The 17,206-nt window shown below is 41.2% G+C and overlaps 1 protein-coding gene across 1 annotated transcript in view; it reads left to right on the top strand.

The window, feature by feature from the left end:
* The window catches only part of KIF18A (kinesin family member 18A), a 110,270-nt gene that overhangs the window by 1,646 nt on the left and 91,418 nt on the right, over positions 1 to 17,206 (top strand). The window contains exons 2-9 of the mRNA XM_060261318.1: positions 949 to 1,297; positions 2,547 to 2,704; positions 4,242 to 4,346; positions 7,274 to 7,384; positions 8,869 to 9,066; positions 12,347 to 12,523; positions 14,159 to 14,233; positions 14,483 to 14,580. Coding sequence (XP_060117301.1) covers positions 970 to 1,297; positions 2,547 to 2,704; positions 4,242 to 4,346; positions 7,274 to 7,384; positions 8,869 to 9,066; positions 12,347 to 12,523; positions 14,159 to 14,233; positions 14,483 to 14,580 — 1,250 coding nt within the window. The 5' untranslated portion in view covers positions 949 to 969. The remainder of the gene's footprint in view (positions 1 to 948; positions 1,298 to 2,546; positions 2,705 to 4,241; positions 4,347 to 7,273; positions 7,385 to 8,868; positions 9,067 to 12,346; positions 12,524 to 14,158; positions 14,234 to 14,482; positions 14,581 to 17,206) is intronic.

The following is a 17,206-nucleotide window of genomic DNA, read 5'->3' as shown; positions in this document are numbered from 1 at the left end:
TTATGATTCAGCACTAGAAGATACAAGAGATTTTTAAATACCTGGTTCAGTTTATGGCAGGAAAAAGCATCCAGTTTGTCTATGTGTTTATTAGACACTTGCTCTGGTTTATATTAAATGCATATGTATTTGAGGCATCAGCCCTCAAAGTTCTGGGCATTTGGTATTTTTCTAACCCTACTAGCATTTAGAAGGTCTAACATTTTTCAGTATGTCTTGGGTAGGATATGACCTCAGTATAAAACTACATCTAAGATCATGGTCATGTTAGGATGCTATTCAGTTGACTGATATTTAATCGCAGTGAAATATCCCATGAAGCTTGTAAGATTACCCTAGTGTATATTAATAGTTACTGGTGGAAAGAGATGATATGCCTTCATTCACAATTGTAGTAGTATACAAATGCATCAATGTGTGTGTTGTTGTTCAGTCACACAGCTGAGTCCGACTCTTGCATGCACTCAAAAATTAGGAACGGGGACCACTTAGAAGAGCAACAAGATTAAAAAATTAACATTTTTATAGTATAACTCTATTTGAAATAAAGTCTAGAATTTCTTGAACAAATTACTCAGATTTCAAATAAAGCCAAGAACAACTTTCAGTCTCTTGATCATCATTAGTACTTGCATACCTACTGTTAGCAACAAATTCTTATACCATGTATCTCTATAGTAAAACCTTTATTTTCTTTGTTTTTTGGAATTAACTATTTTTTTGTAAATTGAAAGGGTCTGTTTTTGGTACAGTAGTAGTAAATTCATGATATAAATAGCTGGCCATAATTAACTAGTCAATCAACCACTTAGTGAATTGAGTATATATTTTTGGAACATAAAATGACCAGTCTTAAACCAAAAGTCATTTGTTTTGTTAGTTTTATCTGCTGTAATTGTTTCTAGACTATAGAAAAGATTCTTACATTATGTGCAAAATATTCCACAGATAACATAACTGTTTCTCATAATGTCTGCTACTGTCCATGAAGATGCCTGCAATCATGTCAAGGTAGTGATCCGCGTTCGTCCAGAGAATCAAAAAGAAAGGAATGGCAACTTTGGCAGAGTGCTTCAGGTGGTCGACAAATACATGTTGGTCTTTGATCCAAAGGTGGAAGAATTCAGTTTCTTTCATGGAAAGAAACTTCCATACCGGGATCTTAACAAAAGGCTAAACAAAGACCTCAAATTTGTGTTTGATGCTGTATTTGATGAAAATTCTTCACAGTTGGAGGTTTTTGAGCACACTACCAAAACAGTGCTGGATGGATTTTTAAATGGATATAATTGCACAGGTAATTTATCTTCATTTATACCTTCACTAGTGATAAAATGATCCTGTGTCTGTAGCCATAAGACAATTCAGAGCTCCTGCTTATTGGGGGTGGGGGACCACGTAGCTATCTCATTTCTGTGTTCTGTGTTGCAGTGAAGTGAAGTATTTCCAGGTCTTAAAACTTCCATGTTCTGTTGGTGCTGCCATTCTTCAAGCTGTTGGGAAGCTTCAAAAGCTTTTGTCTCATTTTTTTTCTCACTTTTCACCTGTTGGCTCTATTCCCTTGTGCCTAGTGAGACTTCCTCATTTGAAAATGACTGGGTATTAGGGACAAATCATTCTTCCTCCCTGACAGTACTGATTCTAGCTGTTAATACCAGCTTTCTTTCTTTCGGTTTAAACAATTTTATTAATAACATATGGTAACAATGTCTGTTTATATCATTACTATCCCTAACCCATATGATATTTTCTAATCCCCCCTCCCTCCGTTACTAGACTCCCGCCGAAATTATATACTTGAGTTCACTTATAAAGGTACCCTTAACCAATCAAAGTTCAATTTCTCCCTTTTCTCATACTCATTATTAAAAAATTGTCCAATGTCTTTTTCCATTCCACTCTCTCTATATATCCTCTAAATTTCTTCCACTCCCTTTTAAATACCAGCTTTCTTTCTTGAGCATCTGTCAGTCAGGGAAAGCAGCAACTACATACCAGCATTTTACATCACAGTTTCACTGATGATATCCAGGTGGGTAGCCATGGATGCTGTGGGTAGCCAACAGCACAAAGTTAGAGACCAATGGTAGCTTTAAGACCAACAGAGTTTTATTCAGGATATCAGCTTTTGTGTGTAGGCATACTTTCTCAAACAGAATGAAATGGAAACAGAAATAACAATATTACATGGGCAGGAAATTAGCATACAGAATAATGAAGATATAAACAAGTGTTTGTTATTTCTACATATATGTAAGATTTTCCATTTCATTCTGTCTGAGGAAATGTGCATGCACACAAAAGTTCATACCCTGAATTAAACTTCATTTGTTTTAAAGGTGCTATTGAACTAACTTCTACAGTTTTACTGAGTCATGGGAGCTATTTGCAATACTATTCCTATTCTTACCTGTTTACCCCAACTCAATTTCTTTTGTGTGAAATTTTTCAACAGTTTACAAGTAGCCAGGTTCTTTTGTTTCAGGGACTGAGTTGCCAAGTACTCCACTACTTAACATTTTCATCTCCCTCCCCCGGAAATTTAGTGCTGGCATATGGTGCAACTGGTGCAGGAAAAACTCATACAATGCTAGGGACACCTGAAGATCCCGGAGTGATGTACCTGACCATGGTGGAGCTCTACAATTCCATAGATCGAATGAAAAAGGAGAAACATTGTGCTATTGCTGTTTCATACCTTGAGGTACATGGGACACATGAATTTTGAACAGTAACATAGCAAAAGATCAGGTTTTCCTTCCCTACTCATGCCAGCTGTACAAGTTAATTGTCTTCCATTTGGTTTCTGGGCTCAAAGTAGATTGTTCACTGATTCTTGCAGTGGAACTTGTGCATTGTTAAAAATGGGATTGGATTTAATTGTGGTTCAGATTGTAAAGATAAAGTTTCTGTGTTCTACTCTTAAAACAAGTGCAACCTAGTGTATATTAAGGCATCCTAGGCATACTTATTTAAAAATATACCTGGTTTGTTGCATTTCCAAGTTATGTGTAAGATTTGACTTCATGATAACTTGCTTCATCATCGCTCTTCTCACATTATAAAACGTCTTTCTTCTACAAAATTGAATATATGGCTTGAATATTTTGACATTAAATTAGGAGATTGTTTGATAAAATATTGAACATTTTAGATGCATGGAAGCTTTTGTTGGGGGAGGGGGTGCATGATCCATCTTCTAAATAGTTACAGCAACTTAGAAAAGTCACATAATGTCCTAAGCAGAAATCTTCACAGCAAGGCCTATTGTCAACACCTCCTTTATCTGGGACATGTTTTGCAACAGTCTGGGCTCAGGCTTTTTCAGTGGCTACCCCAAGTCTGTAAAACAACCTCCCAGAAGGAGTCGAGAGAGTTTTTGCCCTACTGGCTTTCCAACCAATCGAATATGCTGGTGAGGGCATAAGGTATATTTAGATTTTTTTTAAAAGCTGTTGTTTTACTGTTTTATTACTGGAGAGCCAGTTTGGTGTAGTGGTTAAGTGTGCGGACTCTTTATCTGGGAGAACTGGGTTTGATTCCCCACTCCTCCACTTGCACCTGCTGGCATGGCCTTGGGTCAGCCATAGCTCTGACAGAGGTTGTCCTTGAAAGGGCAGCTGCTGCGAGAGCCTTCTCCAGCCCCACCCACCTCACAGGGTGTCTGTTGGGGAGGAAGGTAAAGGAGATTGTGAGCCGCTCTGAGACTCTTCGAAGTGGAAGGCGGGATATAAATCCAATATCATCTTATTATTATTGCTTTATCTGATTGTTTTTATATTTTTTTCTAGTTTGGAGTTTTGAGATGCTCAGAATGAAGGCAGGTCAAAAATATTTTTGATAAATTGTCTTTTTATTGAGTTATTTTCATGCCCATTTTCTCCCGGGGGGGGGGGAATCCTAGGTGGTTTACAAAAAACATTTTAATGAACAAATTAAACAAAGAAAATAGTGTTTAAATAAAACAAACAAAAAAAGAATACATGACACTACATCCTAGACAGATCTAAATTTACTTGCCAGACCAAAGACTGCAAGCCAAGGACCAAGAGACCTTTCACTTTTGTCCTTCAACTTGTGCCAATATTTTTCATCTCTGGCTGTGCCCAGTCTCATACACTTGCAAATTCAGCCTAGATTTTGTTCAGCTACTGCTGGCACATTCTTCCTCCAGCTATATGTGTGATGTACTCCAGTGTGTTATCCACTCTTTATAAGAATACATTAATGTCTTTTCCAAGGTTTACAATGAACAAATATGTGACTTACTAGTAAATTCAGGACCACTGGCTGTTCGTGAAGATCCTCAAAAAGGAGTATTGGTTCATGGGTTAACTTTACATCAGGTATGTATAGTTTATACCTTTATCATCCACATAATTCAGCAAATGACTTCGTAAAGCTTTTTGTAAAGAGTCTTTACCTTATAGCAGATTCCGAAGAGAAGAAAGGAGCCAGTTTGAATGAGGAAACTAAGAGAAAACAAATAAAAAAGTCAAGTAGAGAAAAGTGTGAACACCAACACAGAAAATGACATGCAGATTATCTGCAGGCAGAATCAAAAGATGATTTATGAATACAAGATCCAACAAAATAGGTCTTTAGTAATTATGCTGAAGCAAGTGTACCTGACTTCTGAGTATCTTCTTTTGTTTTTTGTGTCCTGTCCCTTTCAACAGAAATTGTCTTGCATATCACCAGATACTGTTGTGACTGAGAAATCATATAACTAATAGCAATGGGTGTCCTACAATAGAGATTTTAAAAAAATGCACAATGGGGCTATCCAATGTTAAAGTATAGCTTTCTGCAAACTCAGAAAAACACAGAAACTTGAAAATAAATGGTATCTTTAAAACGTAAAAATTACGTTAGACGGTGAATCAAAGCAGGGAAAACATGATGGCTACTGATCTAGCTGGTAGGAGATAGAGAAGTGAGGCAAGCAGGAAAAGGAGAGAAACGGGCTAAGTTGGAAATGGGAGCATAGGTAAGGGAAGTTGGAAGGGACTGCAGAAAAGAGCAAACAGCAACAGGAAGAAAGGGAAAGAAGAAACAGAAACAGCAGGGGAAGTTGAGACAGTATGAAGGATGAATGGGATTTCCTTTGGTGAGACCTCAGGGTTCCCTGTTTGTAACAGTATTTCTTATGGTTTTTCATCTTCAACCCAGTAAAACCAGCTTTGGTATATGTTATGCTGGAAGAAACTGAATTTTCACCAAACTTTTAAAAACCCAGTATATTGACAGTGGAGGTTAGAGGGAATCTTGGAAATGTTACTACTTTATACCAAAATTGACTTAAATGTCCTTGTGCTGAAATGTTTTGTTTTTTGGGGGGTGGGGGGCAGGTTTCACCTTTCACATTAATATCTGTTGCATTCAGTGTCCTATAATATTACTCATATGTGGTGGTTACTTTTCTATTACAAGCTTAAAGATTGCTATCAGGGAGGAACAAGTAAAAACATGGACATACAGTAAATGGGGGTCAGGCTTTCACCAATCACACTAAAGAATATTACTCAGTTTTGCATCAAGTGTACTGTGAGCATATCTCTACATTTTCAAGGTTCCTGCATGCTTTCTAAATCTGTATTAACTGACAGATACGGAAACATTTTCAGGGATGCTCCAATCCATTTGACTGATATGAAATTAAATGCATAGGAACAAATCACAGCACCTACCAACACTATTTTTGATGTATACTAGTTGGAAGAATTGAGACGTTCATGGCTGTGAACGTTGAGAGTAAAGGAGTAAAGAATTACATTTTCTCTTTTTGGCAGGGGGAGCTAGTCTAGTGCAAACAACTGCCCCCTTCGTAAGACACACAGGTTATTAACTGGTTTATGGGTGTTCTAGTTGTAAAGAAGGTTTCTACAGAGCAATTATTTAAACAGAACTGAAGCATTTGGCAGCAGCCCCTTAAGCCATTTACTCCAAAGTTGCGCTTTCAAGATTGAAATAATAATCCTGAGCAAAATGGCTTGGCGACTGCAGCACAAAACCATATCCTCTTGTCAGTTGTGTATTTAGTTTCCCATATTCTTAATTTAAAGCCCATGGTACCCTTATGAGGCCTGCCTTTGAATTTCTTTCCTCCTCTTTCCCAACCTCAAGCTTCAAGTGCTCTGCTGCTGCTGCTGCCACCCCATGATGCATCTTGGCTGCTGCAGTTAAAGCTGAGAGAGAAGCTGGCAGCTGGCTTGTTAGAGTTCCAGGAATGAGGGAAGTCTCCTTCCCAGCAGTCTTCTGTACTACTTATGCTGCTGTTTCTATTTGTACAAGCAATCACAGCCCAGCAGAATGCAGCATCTGACAGGTCTGCTACTGCTTAACAATTTGGTGCTTGTGGTACTCCTCTGTTCCTTGCCCAAATGGCTTCTAATCTATATTGGACAAAATACTAAGAGAGCAAGATAGTAGAGATGGAGGAGCAAAAAATTCAGGTGACATTAGGAATTTAAAAAGGCATACTAGGAGGGGAGTTCAGACAAGACCCTATTCAGGAAATTGGCCTTAAAGAAAGAGAGTGTAACTTTTACTGGCAGCAAAGCAATATAGAAGAAGTAAAGAAGATATAAATTTGCGAGGAGCCACAGGTTTGGGGAAGGATGGTGAATTGAAAAGGCATTGAGTTTTAGAAGGAACCAATTTATGTAGAACACCCCCCTCAAAAAGCTTAATTACAGAATTGATGCAACAGTGGTAATGGAAGAAAAAAACCGTTACAGTTTCTCTGACTTTGTTGTAATGTGGTTAGCCCCAATATGCACATTGCCTTCAGTTTCCAAGCGAGTACCTCAGAGTGATTCCTTGCTGAATAATGTCTCCTCCCCCCCCCCCCAAAAAAACGCACCATCTTATAGGCTTTTCTCTAAATATTTAATATTTCAGTTTTAAAGATGGGTTTTAGAAATGTTGAACAATCACCAGCTAGCCAAGTACCCCAGCTAACATAATCTGAATGGACCAGTAAATTTTGGTAGAAAAATTATGTCTTTGGCTGCCGCAATTTATTTAAGCAACATTGTACATGTTAATCTTGAACATAATCTTGATGCAGGTGCTGAAGCTGGTGTGTACCAATAGAAGCTGGTTTGATAAAAGCTATTATCTTACACACTGTCTATTGGATCCTCTGAGATCAACACGGCAACAAAAGTTTAAGCTATGTTGTTAATGTTATTGGATGATAAAGAATCTTCCTGATTAAAATCTAGCAAAGATTTGCTATCTTTACATTGCTGTTTTTGAAATATTGCAGCCAAAATCTGCGGAAGAGATCCTGCAAATGTTGGATTATGGAAACAGAAACAGAACACAGCATCCTACGGATTTGAATGCTTCCTCATCTCGGTCTCATGCTGTCTTTCAGGTAAGATGATATAGCAGATAAAGTGACTGAGGATCTTAGATAACCTTTGAAGCTTTGTTTTTTTGTTTTTAAATAGTGAGAGCATCATCAGAATATTTCACCTCGGCCATAATAGCTCTGGCTCACAGACTTGCTTTAAATCCTTTGTGCTTAAATAGCATTCAGTTCAGGAGCCCTCTTGAACTTCAGATGAGTAATCTATGGAGATGTCAAAGCTGCTTCTGAGAAATAAATGCACTTCATGCCCACGTAAATGTAGTATTTTTGCCAGCATGATCCTTTTGTTTCAGGAATGTTTGCTGCTAAAGTGGCAGGTTTTGTAACTCACATCCTGCTCTTACACATAACTACTGAGAAGTACTTACATGTAAATAAGTGTGTACAAGGTACTTCATTTAAAATGCTCCATACATTTCCATAGGAATTCATTGAAGCTTACTTCTGCACAAATATGCTCAGCATTACAGTGAAGGTGTGATATTAAACTTTCAGACTGTGTACTGGGCAACTCTTAATTAGTTGTTTTTATGTACATAAACTATATATGAAGCAGAATTCAAAAAATATGAATTAAATTCCATCCTGAAATATACAGTTAAAAAAAATCTAAGTAATACCTTCTGATTTATTTTGAATTCTATTTATTTATTTATTTGGTTCACTTGTATTCCGCCCTTTCCCAGACGGACTCAGGGTGGATCACATTCAGATAAAAAACCAGTCACATACAATAAAATCAATAAAACCAAGAAATACAGTTTAAAACAATAGCATTACAACAACATTAAATAGCAGAGGCAGGCGGCACATAGTGCAACTTTAGGTGTAATTTTTTAGTGGCCCGAATATAAAGATTCAGATGATAGATCGCGGGGGGGGGGGGGGGGCGCAGCCGATGGTATAGGCCAAGGATGGCCAATGGTAGCTCTCCAGATGTTTTTTTTTTTTGCCTACAACTTGGCCATGCTGACTGGGGCTGATGGGAGTTGTAGGCAAAAAATATCTGGAGAGCTACCATTGGCCACCCCTGGTATAGGCAACAAAGTAGAAGACGCCCGCCTGCCTCAACAACGCCTGGCAGAACAGCTCCATCTTGCAGAAGGGTAACAAATCTGACAGGGCCCGCACCTCCACCGGGAGCTGATTCCACCAGGTTGGGGCCAGGGCCGAAAAGGCCCTGGCCCTAGTCGAGGCAAGTCGGACGTCCTTAGGGCCAGGGATGACCAAAAGGTGTTGGTTGGCCAATCGCAACCTCCTTCAGGGCTCATATGGAGAGAGGCAGTCATATGGGGAGAGGCACTTTAGCAGTGCAATAAAAGTTTGCGCCTCTGCGCGTACAATAGTGCAATCCATTGGCTTCAGTAGACATAGAAGAGTATAATTCTGCTTAGAATTGCACTGTGTGTGAATTTCCCTTCCCTAGGGAATGTGTATATTTTTGGCCCTTTGCTTCATTTGTTTGTTCTTTACTCTCCTGTTTGTAGATTTATTTGAGGCAACAAGATAAAACAGCCAGTATCAATCAGAATGTCCGTATTGCCAAACTGTCTCTCATTGACCTGGCAGGATCTGAACGTGCTTGTGCCACCAATGCCAAAGGTGCTCGCTTTAGAGAAGGGGCAAATATTAACCGGTCACTGCTAGCTCTTGGCAATGTCATAAATGCTCTGGCAGATCCAAAGGTATGTACAACTTTCTCCCCATCCCTCACCACTACTTCTCTTCATACTAATCAGTTTGAGATCAAGTCTAACGAAGAGAATGATGGGAATGTTCAAAATTGCGTGCTATCTGTTAAATATTTGTTTCCTATTTAGCAGCCTGCTATAGATTATAGTTATCACATATTTTTAAAGTCCTCCTTTGACTAGTGGCTAAGACCCTGAGGCTACAATTCTATGTGCATATCTGGAAGTAACATGCAGTGAAGAATGTGGCATGTACTTCTGAATAAATGTGCCTAGGATTGTACTATAAGTTTGAAGTGTGAAGCTCCTGGCTGAAATCTCCCATCTGCATGAAATTTCTAGATGACCTTAAGTGAGTCACATTTCCCAAATCTCACAACCACTACCCATACGCAACAGGAATAGTAGTAGTGACCTATTGTTTCCTGGATGTTGTAAGAATTACAAGAGCATAATTCATGAAGATAACTTTAAAAATAATTTGGTATTATTAAAAGTAGAATTACTACTTTTTAGCACACGGGTATCAAACATGCAGCCTAGGGGCCAAATCAGGCCCCTGGAGGGCTCCTGTCAACCCCCCGAGCAACTGGCTGTCATCTGCTTCCTTCTCCCTCTCTCTTGCTTCCTTCTGCATAACAGCTTGCTGTGCAAGGTTTGCTCAATCACACAGAAGCTACAGATCATACCCTCTATTTTCTCAATTGGCTTAGGCTCCATCCTTGGGAAAGCAGAGCTTGTTTTTCCAGGCTCTCTCAATTGCATAGCAGAGCTACTGAGCCAAGCTTCTCTTCCCTCTCCTGGTCCCCTGGGGAAGGAAGGAAAGAGCCAGAGCTTCCTTTGCCCAGTTCCCTGGATCCCATGGGAGAGATACAAGGAAAGCACCTTTAATACCAGCAAGTGCTAACGTTTTAAGGGTTTTTTGTTTTAAAAATTAATTGTGTTTGTGTCTTTTATAAAGTTTATATCTCTGCTACCTAATCTTAAATAGGTATACACACGGCCTGGCCCAACATGGCCAGGCCCAACAAGATCTCATTTGTGTCAGACCTGGACCTCATAACAAATGTGTTCGACATCCCTGTTCTAGCAGATTGCTCAGAGTAGTCATGCTGGATTTTAACTAGTATGTTGTTGTTATATTGCTAAGCTGCCTTGAACAAGTTCCTGGAGAAGAGGCATCAATTTTTCCTAAATAAATACAATAATGTATGTGAGCATTCATTGGTCACAACTACCCAGTGAGTTTTATTGTTCAAAAAAGGAGGAACTTAGGTCTCCACGCCTTGGGTCCATTTACTGCATGTTGTAATGTTGACATCCAGCCTGAGACTATCCTTTGAATCTAGTTTACTGTGTACTTATTATGTCTATCAGAACTTTTTTTTATAGCTTCTTGAGTTTGCAAACTCTAGGGAATAGTCTTAGTTTAACATTGGGAAACTCAGAGGTGAGACTGAACTTAGGGCAGTTGATATCTTAGGAGGAGTCACTGTGAGTTGAAGTTTACTTTTTCTGATATCTAAAGCCTGACAAGATTGTTATTGAGTTTAATGGCATTTCAGTTAACAAGTTAAACTTTCTTGTTTAACTGGTTCTGCCTGAGATTTATTCATCTTACACTCTGCAGTGGCCAGGAGGAAAAAGGCTATACCCTCTTGTACAAAGCTACCAATGTTAGCCCCACCTTTCCAAGTTAAACCAACTCTTAACTCTTTTACTTGCCTTTAGTAACAGCCTGTCATTGCAGCAAGTGTACCCCTTGTTTGAGCACTGAGCCAAACACGTAATTTGACCTGGTTAAATGGGGGGGAGTGGGCATGCAGAACAAATCTGCCATGCACTACATCAAACAGTTTAGAATTCTGAAAGGAAGTAACTGCCTTTGGAATATCCATCATATTTACTGCTGGCCTCCCCTTTATGTGGTCTTTCTATGTTTCTTCTAGAAGTTTCAGAGACCTGACTGCTGAGAACATGGATTGATTTGATTTATTTGACTTATATTCCACCCTCCCCTGCAGGTGGGCTCAGGGCAGGTCATAGCATTTCAACAATATAATCACAATAAAACATTAGGGTCCAAGTAGAAACAAACAAATTAAACAAAATTAACATTGAAAGTTAAAATTTAAAATTAAGTTACAGTCCAATCAAATAGATCAGGGGTGGCCAACAGTAGCTCCAGATGTTTTTTGCCTACAACTCCCATCAGCCATTGGCCATGCTGGCTGGGGCTGATGGGAGTTGTAGGCAGAAAACATCTGGAGAGCTACTGTTGGCCACCCCTGAAATAGATGGCAGCTAGTCAAGACAGGTTCATAGTGCCTCCTGCAGTGATGTTCTGATGGTCTCTGTGAGCATGGCAAATTGTGCCAAGCACTTCAGCAGTGCAGGCAGGGAGGCTGAGATGGTTAGACAACCACTGCCTCAACCAAAGGCCTGGTGGAACAGCTCTATTTTACAGGCCCTGCAGAATCATAATAAATCTTGCAGGACCCTTATTTCAACTGGGAGCATGTCCTACCAAGCAGCCATGGCAGAGAAAGCCCTGGCTGTGGTGGACGCTAAGCAGACAGCTTCTGGGCCGGGGACTGCCAGGAGATGTTGCTCTGCAGAGCGTGAAATTCTCTGAAGCACATACAGTCCTGTAGGTATGGTGGTCCCTGGCTGCATAGGGCTTTGACAGTCAGTACCATGAGTTTGAACCGGATCTAGTACTCAGTTGGCATTCAGTGCAGTAGACCCAGCACCAGCTGAATGCACACCAGAACAGACGTCACCGTCAGCAGGTGTGCCACCTCATTTTGCACCAGTTGCTGTTTCCAGGTCAGGTTCAAGGGCAGCCCCGTGTAGAGTGAGTTACAGTAATCCAGCCTGGAAGTGACCTTGCTGCTGAGTATGAGAAACAGCCTGGATTGTTGTTGCAAATTTCGCAATGTAACTGGTTTCTTCATGAGTAGAGTACAGAGGAGAAAAGAGGCAGCAGAAAGTTATGAAATCTAACCATCCCTTCAATAATTGGAAAATGAAAGCTCCAGGTTAAATTGGAAGGGAAGGACAGGCAGTATCCAAATAACAGGATATATTGGGGACTGTGTAGACATTATAGGAAGATTACTAATGGAAATGAAAGATTTTAAGGTTTTATCACCTGCTGCTGACATACAGTCGGAAACAGCTGTTCATAGTAAGACATGATCTAAAGCTATAGTAATTTGAGCAAACCATTAAATGCTCATCATTTTCATTTTGGGTTTTTTTGTTCTTCCAGAGTAAGAAACAACACATCCCTTATCGGAACAGCAAGCTTACTCGGTTACTGAAGGACTCTCTTGGAGGAAATTGTCGCACCATAATTATAGCTGCTGTTAGTCCTTCTTCTCTGTTCTATGATGACACATATAACACACTTAAGTATGCCAATCGAGCCAAGGACATTAAATCTTCTGTAAGTAAATTCACTTTTTAAAAAGAGAGAAAGGAAGTTATGCATCAGTACTTGCAAGTTATAGAAACAGTGGTTTTTATTACAGCTGTGGAAAACTGCAATTAGTGAATTAAAATATCCAGTCTACTTTTTTGCTTCATACTTAAAATCCTACATCACACTTTTTAAAAGAGAAGAAAATCTCAGATTTACAGAAAGGATGCCCAACCTTTTGAATTTGTTCGCCTTGCCTTCTCCTTGTTCCCTTTCTTTTCTCTATTTGAATGGCATTATGGAGCCAGTATGGTATAGTGGTTAGTGTTAGACTAAGAACTGAGAGATCCTAGTGTTGAACTAGGACCTGAGAGATTCAAATCCTTGCTCTGCCATTGAAGCTTGCTGGGTGATCTTGGGCAAATCACACAGTATAGACCTGTGGTCCCCGTCATGTTGCCCACCAACATCTTTCCTGATGCCAGCCAAGTACTTTTCGAAAGTGGGTGGGGCTAGCTGTGTTTTTTTCCCAGCAGGGTTTCTGATTGGCTGTGCAGATTAAAAGGCAGATGTGTTAAACATCTGCCTGAAATATTGAAGCATTACTATTTGAGTTATATATAACCTCAGTCCCGAACATTTTGTAGTTGGCTACACCTGCAATAGCATTTTGTGATTGTGCCCATCACCCTTTGTCAGAGTTCCAAAGGTGCTTGCTGGCTCAAAAAGGTTAGGTAGGTACCCCAGGTACAACCTATCTCTCAGGACAGTTGTGAGGATAAAACGGAAGACAGGAGAACAATGCAAGCAACCTGGATCTCTATTGGGGAGTAAGGCAGGGTATAAATTAAATAAATAAATTGGGAGTGGTGGTAGAAATTCGCTCTTTTAACGTCCTGACAAAAACAATGTTAGCTCAGTTTTTGGTGTATTATTTTTTTCTACTTAATTCTATGACCACCGATCCCTTTTGTAAGGAAGGACCTGGACAAAAATAAGCCCTTCAGAAAGACCTACTTATTGTAACCTTTCCTGGCACAGAAGAGCATGATTCAGCCCAAGATAAGCATTTGGTTCCCACTGCATTTAGAGGGAAATATTTGATTAATACTTCAATTGAAATTAACAGAATTTGAAAGTAATTTTCTTTACCTGGGTTGAGGACTGAGCAGTACAACCTAACTTCACAGCACCTCGCTTCCTGCTGCAGATCCCCGTTGTGTCATTTCTCAGGGGCACCTGTTTCCCTGGAAGCAGCATTTCATGGAGACAGTGGGCTGTATGGGGCGAGGGGAGGAGAGTTCCATTCTGCTGGTGGAAAACTTAGTCTGCACTCAACTGCAATTGTGCTCATTCACTTGGAAGTATGTCTCACAAACTTAGTAGAATTTTGTTCCATATAGATACGTATAGGGTGGAGCTGCAACACAGTTGAGTACATATAATAATGAAATTGTCTGATACTGTCTGTTGCTGTTTTGATTCCGTGTGTGCAATTTCTCCCACAAAATTGTTAATTTTTTTAAATTCAGTCTGCCAATTAATTTCTTATCTCTGCATGCATAACTGTAATTCGTAATGGTGTGTCAATGTAATTGTTATGCTGTTTACAGTTTGCAGGTATCAAAGAACTGTGTCTGAATTTTTCTCTTCCTTCTGCAGGTGAAGAGTAATATTGTGAGTCTGGACAGTCATATAAGTCAATATGCCAAGATCTGTGAAGAACAAAAGAAAGAGGTAGGTCAGCCACTGTCACTGTTAGCTAATGTTTCTGAGATATGTATAAAATATAGCTAAATAAATGCAAATCTAATGACTGTGTACCAAATTTCCAGAACACCTGCTGTTTCTGCACCATGTTAAGTAAATCTGAATAACTGGTGTGTATATTTTTTATATTTTAAAAGATATTTTAAAAATGCAGCTGGGAAAGTAAAAAGCAGTTACATTCCTTTTCTGTCAGAATACGTTGTTGTTTTGTTTCAGATCATAATGTTGAAAGAGAAACTGAAAGTCTATGAGTTAGAGAAAGCATCTATTCCTGAGAATTGTGATACGAGTCAGCAACAAGTGGAAATAAACAGGTATGAACTTCTTAAATTGCTTGAACAAACAGCTGTTCCTGCCTGTCTGGGGCAGAATCTCCATAGGTCATCATGTGCATTAGCTGTCCGCTGGCATTAATCCAGCTACAATGCATTATAATACTCCAGGCCATTCCTTAAAAGGACCCATCCGGTAGTCCCTGTTTCTCACCAATGCTATGTGTACAAGCTAGGAATGGGGAAATGTTGGTTCATTTGATTGCCCAAGCTGGTGCCTTGTTTTGTGATTCATATGGTTGCTCAAAACAGATCATTGGTTCATTTGGTTTGGGAGGTGTAAAATTCACTAGGAGTCTTCAGCAGTCTCTCCTCCACTCACCCTCCAAGTTTGGCAAAGATTGGATTTGGAATGTCTGAGTTATAGCACCCAAAGCAGGTGCCCACAGAAAAGCTCAGCTTCAGTTCTCATGGCAACTAAACACTTCGTGCTGCAAAGTAAAAGCAGCAGAGTCAGGGTGTCTGCTCCCATAGAACAAATGGGAGCTCCGTGATTGGCTCCCAGAGCTGCCGATCAAGATATGGACAACTGTTGTGTGATCTTCTTCGTGGTCTCTGTGCATTCACGCTCATGGGATAGAGCGTTCGCGCCGATCCCCGAATCAGTACCTAAAAAGCCCGGGATTTTTTCGTGCTCAGCACTAGTATGCATGCTCACCGGCGCCAGTGCGAGGATCCCGCCAGTTCCTTCTTGACTGCTGCGTTGAAAGGATCTGCTTTTGATTGCTCCAGTCGGTGCATGGTAATCTGTTGGATTTTCCTCTTCTTAGCCCATTTTTCTCTGTTAGTAGTTAGTAGTTGTTTAGAAAAAAAGAAGACTTTGTGTTGGACTTTGTCCCTCAGGGCTTTATTTTCCCCCTTCCCTCATGGGCTCCGGTCCTATGGAAAGGTGTTGGGGGTTCTTCAAACGCTGCTTGAAGTGCAGTAGTAAAATTGCACCCCCTGACGGTCACTTCCTCTGCTTGTTGTGCGTAGACAAGAGACACCGTGTAGACTCGTGCCTGCATTGTTCGAGGTTTTCAAAACAAACCCAAAAAATCATGCGGCAAGGCTATCGGCGGTCTTAGTCGAGTCAGCTCTTCGCCCGCCTAAAATGGCTGCAGATCCGTCGGCATCGATGGGGGATGCTACTCAGGCTTTGGCTTTAACATCGGTCGATCCATCGTCACCAGAGTGGGGCCGACCCACAAAGCAACCCTCTGAAGGGTTAGTGGCGCCCACACCATCAAAGAAACGTCGGGACGAGTCGGGGACCCGATCGTCCCTCCCGAAGAAGCTCAAATCGAAGGAGAAGTGGAAGAAGGACAGACTTTACCACACTCCTTCTTGTGATGTCTCGATGGAGTCTGTGTCGGCGCAAGTCGCTCCACCTTGGAGAATTCTGGCATCTCCCAGTCCACGAAGCCCATCAGTACCGAGGAATTGTGGCTCGCAGCCGCTCCATCTTTCGGGATCAGAGCAGGAAATAGATCTAATGCAACGGACCCATTCATCCAGGTTGGGGTCGCGTCGTCGGAGCGACAGTGGTTCAGTATTGGAAGTCGAGGCTTCGGCGCCGAATGAACCTCTAGCACCATTGCTGCCTATTACAGGACAGAGAGAGCTCGAACCAAGTACTGTGATGCATCGTTTCCCGCCTCCTCCATTGTGGGACCAACGCCAGTGGCCTTGCTCATATGGACCGTACTCGTATCCGTCGCCATACCCATGGTACCCTCCCCATGAGTTGCCGGAATGGGATCAACGGTCAGAAGCCTCTTTCTCGAGGCTTTTGCATCAATTAGCCACTCGGCGTGCACCCTCAGCATTGGTGTTGATTCCTCCCGAGAGACGCAGAGAGCAGTCTGGGGACAGGCAAGCTCATCCGGCGGTATCGCTCCATTCGCCCGAACATGCTTTGACCCCGGTGTTATCTGAACAGTCTGCGATGAGATAGTCTTCGACATGGGACTCTGAGGTTGGTACCGATGATCTGGACAGAGCAGAACCTTCTCCAGATTCTCATATTGCTGAGGACCTTCCCATATCACCATCGGAAGATGTCAAGTTTTATGGGGACCTGATGAAGTGGATAGCACAGTCTCTCTCCCTTCCAGTAGTTCAACCACAGCCAATTGTTGATGACACTGTGTTTGACATAATGCAGAGGGATACATCGATGGCTGTGGCCCTTCCTGTAACTAAAGTCATTCTGCAGGCAGCGGAGGAGCCCTGGGCAAAGCCAGCATCCGCACCAATCTCTACGCGTCGCCTGGACCACATGTACTGTGTTCAGGAGGCTGGTGCTGAGTTCCTGTTCTCCCACCCCAAGCCTAATTCGGTGGTGGTGTCGTCATCTTCAAAGGCGCGTAAGACCCACTCTTCCCCACCTGACAAAGAGGGCAAGAAAATCGACAATGCTGGGAGACGATTCTACTCAGCAGGAGCTCTGGGAGTAAAAATCTCAAACTACCCTGCCTGTATGGCTCGCTACCAGTATTCGATTTGGGAGCAGCTTACACCGCTAATGTCATCCTTGAGTGAAGAGAAGCGGGCTTTTGCCGTGGCCAAACAGCTGGCTGCGTCAAAACACATGGTGGATGTCTCTGCCAAGACCCTCACCTCTGCC

This window comes from Heteronotia binoei, chromosome 21 (assembly GCF_032191835.1).
Source record: "Heteronotia binoei isolate CCM8104 ecotype False Entrance Well chromosome 21, APGP_CSIRO_Hbin_v1, whole genome shotgun sequence".
NCBI classification, from domain to species: Eukaryota; Metazoa; Chordata; class Lepidosauria; order Squamata; family Gekkonidae; genus Heteronotia; species Heteronotia binoei.
Note: the sequence above shows the minus strand (reverse complement) of the source record. Positions and strands in the feature narration are given on the sequence as shown.